At 42.8% G+C, this 10,543-nt stretch overlaps 1 protein-coding gene across 8 annotated transcripts in view; it reads left to right on the top strand.

Moving 5' to 3' along the window:
- Positions 1 to 10,543, top strand: part of LOC139815637 (uncharacterized) — a 148,248-nt gene that overhangs the window by 2,704 nt on the left and 135,001 nt on the right. For 6 of the 8 annotated variants that reach the window (XM_071782679.1, XM_071782676.1, XM_071782677.1 and 3 more), the window contains exon 2: positions 4,938 to 6,106. In XM_071782679.1, the coding sequence (XP_071638780.1) occupies positions 6,078 to 6,106 (29 nt within the window). In that variant the 5' untranslated portion in view covers positions 4,938 to 6,077. Of the gene's footprint in view, positions 1 to 3,540; positions 3,574 to 4,937; positions 6,107 to 10,543 lie in introns of those variants that run through there. The other 2 variants (XM_071782673.1, XM_071782672.1) reach the window with 2 other exon arrangements.

The raw sequence follows: 10,543 nt of genomic DNA on the forward strand, positions 1-10,543 counted from the left end.
GCCGAAAGGGACCGGACCCTTTCGGGGTCCTTTACTCCGAAACAATGACCCTGCGTGATGATCGGAGCGAGAGACGAGTTTTCTTTACCGGATCAATGGACAGGTTCGGGTATTTTGGTACTCGGGAGTTCTGGTTTCTGTTTGAAAGCGGACTTTAATGCTGGATACTTGTCGCTAAATAAACAGGTATTCTTTGCAAACTTCATTCTGACATCTGTTGCCATTCCAGAATTTTTGTAGTATTTTTAGCGATCTCGCTATTGTTGGCAGATTTATTATAGAATCAGTTCCTTCGCGACGTAAACTCCAAGCGAAGGCATCATATCCTTATCGTTCTAATCGTTACTGAAACACGCATGGCGTACGAATCGTGCGTCTATGTAACACGTTGATCGTAATCATCAGCGTTAAATAACCCTTAGGTGTATCCTTACGTGTCGTCCCTCCCGAAACACGCGAGCTTTCGCGCTTTTCTTTCGCCTAATTTCGACTAAAAGTGCCATTAGTCGGTGTAGCCCGATGCCCCCTTTTTCGGGGCAAATTCCACAATTTCGTTCCGCAACGGCGAATTTCGGGCTCATTTACACGCGTGCATCCATTATCTCGGGGGAGGGGGAGGGGGCGACCGCGCGATAGCGATTGATTACTTCATGGCGTGGCGAATACATTTTTGAAGGGAACCGAAACGTCTCTCTCTCCTTCCGATTTCTCTCGACACACGCTCGCCCCCGGGGGCCGAATCACCGATAATGGACGGGATAAAAATTGGACAATGGCAGTGGCACATTTTCTACGAACGCGAACGCGCGGCGGCCCCGCCTAATTTTCGGTCCCGTGGATCCTCCGGTTTCTGCGTTAAACTTTTTCTCGGTCTAATGAGCTCACGGGAGAGAGAGCTCACGGTCGCCCTAAGGGCATGTCACGCGATCGCATTCGCCTAAGCCCCACTATTCGAAGAAAGAGTTACAATGTACTCTCGCATTGTATACGCGAAATTGTATAGACCTTCCTTCTCTGCGGCCCGATATTCCGACACGGTGTGTTTCGTGGACTGTGTGTGCCGCCTCGTACAGGGGCGCGCCTGAGAACCGTCGTCGTGGTGGTGGTTACGCAAAACCTTTCATTTTTTAAAAGAAGACTACGAAACGTTGTCCTTGCTTTTTTACGAAACTACTATGTGGCGAAATTGGCCATTTTAGGAAATCCAGAAAGAAACCCAATGCTTGCCCCTCGGCTATTTTCCTGATTTGTTTCTTTTACTTCTATATTATATTGCGCTAATGATACAAAGAATTTAGTTTTAAGCCACGTTAGTTTTTGTTTTCCGAGTTTTGATTTCAGATTAAATAATTTATAATATAATAAATTTAAAAATTATATCGAAGAGTTTGTAGAAAAGTTATTTATTATCACGCAAAATCATTTCAATCACAAAAAACTTTCCTTCCAAAATTTGTGCAGTAAATTTGTTATAAATAATAACGGTGTACAGTTATATAATTTAAAACATATAATTTTAGAGAGGAAAATCATGAGATTACCAAACAGAAAATAAAGATCGTAAATAACGTATAATTTAACGTTGTCCTAAAGAGACGGAAAGAGCGTCAAGGAAAGTGCAGTGGCGGTGCAATAGTATTAAAGGCAAAGAAAGGCAATATCGCTTTATTGACAACTTTCTAATCTCTGTTTAGTCTCCGCTTAACAAGCCGACAAAGTTACGAGTTTTTCCGGGGCCCTTTAAATTGCGTAACGCAGGGGCAGCGGCGGCGGCGGCGGGGGGGGGGGCATATTTAAATAGCCCCCGCACACTTGGAGTGCTAACCTCATAATGCTGACGTGTCGTAAACATTACGACCTAAGTCGACAGGAGACTGTATGTTTCTCTCTCTCTCTTTCTCTTTCACTCACGGAATCTCATTTCTTATCGGCATTTTCTATAATTGGAACCGATTTCAGAGGATCTTATCTCAACTTCTTGCCGTTGTAAATTGCATTCGCTCGCTGTGAAATAATAATCGTGAGCGTTGCGAAATAGCCTCTGTGTTGTCCATAGAAATCACTGTTTTACAGAAGAAGATATTGCCAAGTACACATTCTTAAAATTCAATTTATCCTCGCTTACGTATTTATCCGACGAAATATTTTGATCATGCATATGGCTTTTAATAATTTAACAAGAAAAGACCGTGAGACTTCGAAGCGATGTATTCCTACGTTTCCATATACACCGGTCGCAATCGTATTATTTTCGTAGAAACTACCTTCTCCGAATAATGCGGTTTTGGGGTAAAAAAAAACCACCGGCGGTTGCAGCTAGGCTGTTTCTCGCGTGACGTAAGCACCCTAAAGCGAGCGTTACGTTTGTTTTGGGGAACACCTGAAAATGATGATTGACGACGCGGCGCTCCTTTTAACGCCGCGATACAACGCGCGATCCCGCGGTTTCCGATTCCGAATTAATTACATTCGGCGCGAATTCGACGTCTCGACGAAGGCGTGCTCGAGTACGGTGCGCGGCCGAAAAAGAAGAAAAAAAAAGAAAAAACGCACGGGCCAATCGCTATGTCGCGGCCTCTAAATTCACGTTGTATAGTGGTACGCGATCGCTGCAGTCAATGAGTCACGTAATGTATCCGCGGGCAGCGGAGGAAAATATCTTATGCATCGCGAACGACGCTTCAAAACGTTCATTCAGCTCGAACGGGACAGTGCTGCCTCTTCGAAAGAAAATTCTGCTCGCGGGAAGTGTGACGTCTCGAAAACCTTGACCTTAATTTTATCGACGTTGAAAGAAACGTAATAATTCAGCGACGAGTGAAAAGAAGCAATCTAATTTCGTTAACAAGATTTTTGAGGGACACGAGTAACGATATTTTACGCTCAAACGCCGAGGCGCAAAATGATTCTTTCATCGAGCCGACTAAATACAGAAAGAGAGAGAGACACGTTTTCATCGTTGGTCGCGAATATTTTTAGCCGCGCGATTACTTCTTTTCGCCATTTTCTCGCCGAAGGGCCGACCGTTGGAATCGTTTCGCGAGAGTTCCCGGACACCCTGTAGACACCCGACGATAAATTGCGCAAATTCGCGACGGAGCGTCGTCGTCGTCGTCGTCGTCGTCGACGTCGACGCGACGCGGCCGACGACGATATCGATCTCTCTCCGGCGAGTTTTCCTAAACGCGCCCACGGTCTACATATGTTTCGGAAGCGAGAGAATGGGCCGTGTGGACATGCGCCGCGCCGCGCATGCACGCACCCGGGGGCTATTGTATTAATGGCAGTGCCTCTCGTTCGAGCGCGACGCCATGTGATGCGCGCGAGGTTACACCGTGGCCGCGACGACGGGGAACGACAGTTGTTGTGTGTTGCGGAGAGGCGATTTCGAAACCCGCCATTAGTTGCGGATGCGTTTAACCTTCCCGCTCCTTTGCTGCTTCGCTCTGCCTCGCCGAAAACGGGGAAAAACGAGCAGGCCTCGCGGCTTTGCGATTCCGCACGGAGGCACGTCGCAGTTGTTCGGAAAGTAACCGCCGATCGGAAAATTCCAACTACGGTGTGTGAACGATGGTATAGGGAGCACGTAAATATATGATCGAATATAACGAAATATAATATTTTTATCGTGTAATAAATGATTGGAATTACACTGAGACAAAAAAATAGTTGCAGTTACTACAATTTTATTATAATTTCGAGTTATTTTCGGTTGCAACTACATTTTTGTAGTTATTTTAGCAATGCAATGCGAATTATAGCTGACTCATACTAACATTATTGTTGTCGTAGCGTGCATTCATTCAACCGTAACATGATTTTATACACTATAACCTGTAGTTTATGTAAGTCGTACTATAAATATGGTAAAAATGACCGTAATCGAAAAATCTATACATATAAGATTATTTTTACTAATATTAGCAATAATAATTACAAAAATAAGAACCTCAACTCATAATTATTTTACTATGCAATTATAATCGCAAATACAAAATACTTTTCTCTCAGTGTAAGTAGCTTGATACTCCAGAGGCATTTTTCAGCGTAAAACGTTTAACAAGCTTTATTTTGATTTAATAAATAAAATTGGAGCTTTTAGCTTTGAACAAGAGAAGAGATTTTTTTTTCGGAAATGCACAATTATTGGAATATTTCTATCGCGGTACGCGCAACATATAATCGCGAGTTGCGTTATCTGGCTAAGGCATTACAATGGTAACATTGTTCTGGAAGGCTGAACATCACGTTTGTTGTCTTTTTTCATATCTGTACACTGTTGTGAAGGAAAATAATATCCAGTGATTTCTAAGACATACAAAGCTATAATTTATTTACGCATTACCTACAATGCCCTAGTGATTTACAATTTCTCATAATTATATTGTTTTACTTATAATGAGATATGAAGATATATGACTAAATTAAAAGATACCATATTTTATATTACCTATTTTTACCACGAAATATAAATATGTCGTAAAAATAATTAGAATGACAATCAAAATAATAGCAAATGCCGATAACAGCCAAATTAAGACAAGTAATAATGATACGGTAACAATAGAAATTTAAATGATGTATATTTACGAGGAAGATGTGTGAATCTGCTTCTGAATAGCAGCTGTTACTTTTGTATCGTTTCAATGGGAATATCAGTGACCGTTTGTTCGCTAACGATTCCGCCGATTACCTCATAGATAAGCTAGAAACGGCGACTCGCGCATTACGAGCCTCGTCACTGAATGCAAACGCGCAGTGACATTCAACGTAATGCACGGCGTAATTTTTCTTATTACTCGTTCCGCTCATTAACGCGTTACGTGGACCCGTTTTATACAGCACGACACTCTTTCTTCCTTTCTGACGCTCGCGCGCTCGACTCGATTGTCGCTCTCTCGCTCTATCTATATAGCGTTTACTGTTGTCATTTCCAGGATCGATCCGCTCATCGTGATTGCCCGTGCGACGCAAAAAGCCCTTGAACTTCGTGGACAGCGAGAAACTTCGGAAGGATCAACAGGATCCACGAAACGGCGGAACGAAAAAAAGGAAACTTGGTCGACTCGAGAGCTTTCGCCGGCAGGAAGAGCTTGAAGTAAGAACAACTCTCCGCGGGTTCGAAGAGGTCCAAAAAAATCCAGAGCAATCGGAGGAAAGGAAGGAAGGAATCGGAGGAGGGCTCGGCTTCGGGGAAGAGACACTCCCATCGCTCGTGCTACGGGCCCACCCCGACGACGTGTATATACGCGACTCCGGATAGAGAGATCACGTCGTTCGTCGATCACGCCATCGCACTCGCTCGAGCCGGCGCTCGAAACTCGCTGTCGTGATCGCGAGACGATTCGTGCGAGGCTTCTCTGCCTGCACCTGCCGAGCTTGTGCATTCACAGAGGAGGAAGAACCGGAGAGGAAGGAGGCGGAAAGGAGCCAGCAGCAGCGTGGTCGGCCGTGGCACACGGGGGCTGTATCGAATGTCGTCGTGCTCGGGAAGACGTCTGAAAACCGTCGGCGGAAGGACGATGCAGCTTCCGACTCATCATCGGATGTCACCGTCGAGCTTGGTCGGCTAATCGACGTTTAATCGCGAGAACGATATCCACGCGCGCGCGTGCAGCTTCGTTCCTCCCCCCTGCCCGAGGTGCTGCTCGAGAAGATATCCTCTTCGGGACACCGTGCGTGGCGTGTGTGCGTATACGAACCAAGCCGTGGGAAAAGGCGGATTCGAACGGATTCGCGGTTATTCTTTCCCGTCGGTTCCTTCTGCTTCTTTTTTCTTTCTTTTATCCGAATCGCGACGACGAGAGCGTGTTGATTTCTGTGATACTGGTGTCGCGCGTGGTGGTTAACAACCCTCAGTTGTCGCTCAGTGGTGATATCGATACGGTGTAGTGGTGAGAGGTTCTGTTGGTGCGCGAGGGTGGTGCCCACGAGAGAGGAGAGAGGAATACGGAGGGAAAAGAGAAAGAGAGAGAGAGAGCGGAGAACGTCTCTCGTGCACGCGTGACTTTCAATTCATTACCACGGATCTCCCCCGGCAGTTCGACGCCGCGCCCACCCTCGATGAGAGGAGGCACATGTCCATTGCTGCCGCTGAAAATGCAGGGTGAGTCTCTCAGATCCATTTATCTTGGTCACAATTATCATTTGTCGCGCGAACCTACGTGGCGGGCGCGCTACCCAGCAGGATTAAATCGGTCAGTTTGGAAACAATGGCAGGTCATAATTTTCAGAAAACGAGACAGTTAACGGGGCGGGCGTTGCGAAAGCGTAGATCGTCCAGTTCCTTTTTTTTTCTTTCTGCGCGCGCGGAAACGATAAGTAAGTTCGTACAACATCTGTGGCAGAGTGCTACGTTCTAGATATTAAATCGTTTGAGAACGATACGTGTTTCGAGGAGTTCACGAACGGTAGTTTTTGATAGAATTGCTAAAAAAATTGATACTCTGCAGAGGTAGACGAGTCGACTAAAGAATCATTCTTTGAGAATAATAAAAAAAACGTCTGATTCACATATTTTTCGGATAAACATTTTACAGAATGATGCGATTCTTGATATATCCAAGTATAGAATGGTACTATTACTGTTGAACAATTTTCAATTATCGGATTACTTCGGGATTTATAATGTTTTCAAATTGATTGATCTAATCATAGTGTGTTCGGCTGCAAATTTGATTGATTTAGGTGCGAATAAATTCCATTTTTTATGAACTCATGTCTAACTAGAAGCAAAATATACGTCCCAGTTCTCGATATAGGTCGAAATGTTGAATCAAATCGAAAGTGCCTGCCAGTAACTCTTTTTACATATCAAACACGTTTCTAATCGAAGATAAAAGCATTATAATTAAGTTTAATTATTCGCATGGAGTGGTTCGAACCGCCGTCGTTGAACGTGTTGTTAACTTGATACAAAAATTTTGTACCCGAGCGCCAAAAATCAAAATTTCGAGATATCTCATTCTTGTAAGCAATATTTTAGTCAGTTAGAAATATCGCGGAAAATGATAAACTATTTTATATTTTGTATAAATTGTTGTGAGAAAAATTTGCATAGATTTTTATTTATCTCTTGATGCAGAAGATTTTTAAAACATTTTTGAATATGTAATGCATTTGTGAACGTTTTTCCATCAATTTTTCGAACGATTCGACCAGAAATACGTTTCTGTCTCTGTTCGAAAATTCTATTTAAAATTCAAGTTCGGAAACGGATATTTCTGTCATTCCACGATATGTCAAACGATATAAATCAGGATAATAATATAATTAGCGAGAAGGGTAGGGAAACCTGGGAAATTTATGAGTTCTCTCTGATGGATAATAGAGTTCCATTGTTCGGCTGCAGGTAATAAAAGGTTTATTAGGATGTTTTTAGTTATTTGGGGTAATGCCCTGACCCGGTCGACGGGTTTAATACCGTACTGCAACTACGTCAGAGATGCCGATGACGTCACGCTATCGCCTCTCAATTTCGAGAATCACGACGCATGCGTCATTATACGGTTCAATCGTTGCGCTTGACCGTAGGTCGATTCGGGGGAGGAAACGAGAACTGGGTAACATTTATTATAAATCAGCAGAAATTACGTCAGCATTTGAATAATGAGAAGTAGGTCATGTTCTCCATCCACCCAAATCCGAGAAATGTTACTCCACTATCGTATAACGCGGTTCAGCGGAGCAATTTATATTTGTTTCTATATGAAAAACAATTCATATTTATTTCCATTTGAAAAAATAGGTAGAATATATTTCTGCCGCAAGTAAAGCAATAAACTAATGAATTTGTTCGAAAATTGATTTGAAATATAAATAAAATTCAAAAATAAGAGAAACGTAAAGAGAATACAAAAGGATCTTATTGTGTGCGTATATTTTCAAAATTTTTACATTAATTTGCGAGATAATGCTGAATATTAATCTTTAGAAGGTAGAGTTTTTCTATTAAATTAAATTACCAATCATGGAAAGTTTGGTTCCATCAGGAAAAAATATACATATATGTTTAATATATAATCTGATGCAAAATATAATATTGATTTTGAAACGTTGCAACGTCTTCTAAAGATTAAGAAATTCCAACGGAATGATATCCTCGTCTTTTCTTAAAAGTCAACCAAAACTTTTCTCAAGAGTCGAGCGTAGATTTATCGAGAAATGCTTTATTAAAAATTAAAATTATATTAATTAAAAAAAGATGACAGATTTTAAGACATTGGTTGGCGTCAGCGATATTAAAGATACGGATACCTACCTTGGCTTCCGATACTTTCACTTTCGACATTATCCAGGTACACATGGTGTCCCGACAACGCGTCGACCTGTCGCGACTCCACGTGCGTGCCCAATATGGCGCGGGGAACGCGATCGAGGAAAGGAACTGCACTTGACTGGCTGTTATATTTAGGTTCAAGCAGAAAGAGAGAGAGAGAGAGAGAGAGAAAGAGAGTAGGAGAGTAGGAGTCCTTTGAGAGCCTCGCCGCAAGCCTCGCTCCTGCCGACTGCTCCTTTTTCGAAGGAGGAGGGGGGGAGGGGGGCACCTCTCGCATCCTCCTCGGGCGCCTTCCGCGCGGTTTCCGCCGAATCTGCTCCTCTTCTTTCCTCCTCTATGGGTGCTCCTTTGTCTGTACCTGGGATAGATGTATACCTCCCTCGTATCCTGCGCGACGCGACCGGCCCCTCCCTCGTAGACGCCTAAGTATCCGTTACCACCGCGATCAAGCGACCGCCAACTATTCTTTGGCGGTTCTCGGTCCCAACTATCGCTAATAACGAGCAGGTTCGGGATTTTTCGCGGATAACAGGGAAGGGAACAACGCATGGCGGCATTATGGTCCGACAATAAATATATAGCGTTATTATTTACACGTATATCGCTGTTACCATGCGGTAAATAGGAAATTAATTGGACTTATCAAGACCAATTCTTTCGTTATTATTTTAATAGGTCTACGTACTTTTTGTAATCTATATTCACTGCGATTTAATTTTGGCTTCGCACTGACTTGGCTCCGACTTCCGTATCAAGATTTTTCTAACGTGCTTTTTTAATGCCCGGACAATCCAGAAGAGAATATTAATTGCGCACAATAAAGTAAAACGACACGTTTCAACCGCGATAAAATTCATCTCGATGACAAATTTGCCAACCGTGAGAAATACAGAGAGATAACGCGCGGATCGTACTGGTTTGACGAGGTGTCCTTGATTTTTTTTTCAGCGAAAGTAAAACGACATGATCCGCTCTGCACAAAGTAACTGAACCGCGCGCGTACGCGCGAGCGCAATAATAATTAACATCTTATACGAACGTTTTTCACAATTCTTGTCGGTATCTAACATCGCGCCTCCGTCGTGTTCGTATTTTTCGCCAATAAAATCTCTCTCTCTCTCTCTCGCAATAATTCGCGCGTTATGGAAACACGTGGGCCGATAACTCAAGCGCTTGTGGCGTCTCGTTTAGCCAGCCGCGTATAAGTATATACGGCGCTCTCGGCTACTTAACACTCCATTGCCGCAATAGACTCCGCGGCGCGGCGTGTTAAATTATCGATGTAAAATTTGCGCCGCGAGATATTCCCGCGGATAGAACCGCTCCTAGACGGGGGCATAAAATATCACGGCGGCGACGCGGAGGGAGAACGAGCGTCTATGCACGGAAAACGAACGGAGCCGCGATAAGAAATTTGCGCAACGACGCAACTCCTCCGAATCGCATTTCGCGCGATCGGGTGCAGCATGTGGACTCGCATAACGGTATTAGTGAGATTATAGGGTTACCGTACTCGACAGTAAAAAAAAAACAGCACGTTCCCCAGAGATATTTTTGTGCCGCGATCAACGAACGTCTTTGTTTTTTTTTTTTTCATAACGTTTAGAAATGAGTACTTGTATCATTATGCAACAATTATCTATGATTAACTGATTCGAAGAAGGCAATCGATGAAAATTTCAATACGAACATAACATAAACAAACAAATATCTATAATATGATCTCTCTCTCTCTCTCTCTCTTTTTCTCTCTCTCTCTCTCGCCCGCGCGCGCTAGCTGTCTGTTCCACTTTTTCGAAAGAAATTCGTAAGAATTCGTCCGATTTCATCAGTTTCGTGAGTCACTGTGCCAAATAAAATAAAACTTATTAAGTATTGATACGATGATATGAGTTATATTAACAATTACAAAATTATAAATGTCAGAGAGAGAAATGAGTATTTTTTATACAAATAAAATAATAGATTACATAAACATTGAATACGTGTGATATTTCGCTTGAATTAATACGTGACGTTTAATATTAATTTTATTATCGTAAAATTATTATTCCGAAAAATCTTTATCAATTTTTGGAAATTATTATTATCGACTAATTCGAGATTTGCAGGCGGAATTAATAGTTGGAAGGAGGATGTAACTCTAAAGACCTCGGACCGATGACGTGACATTCTAATTTGTCGCAACGTGACAGTAAGGTTTCGGATATCTGCGACTGCGTAAGAGACGAAGATCGATGCCGTGCGTTTCGAATACGATGGAAT

Source organism: Temnothorax longispinosus, chromosome 7, assembly GCF_030848805.1.
Source record: "Temnothorax longispinosus isolate EJ_2023e chromosome 7, Tlon_JGU_v1, whole genome shotgun sequence".
NCBI lineage: Eukaryota > Metazoa > Arthropoda > Insecta > Hymenoptera > Formicidae > Temnothorax > Temnothorax longispinosus.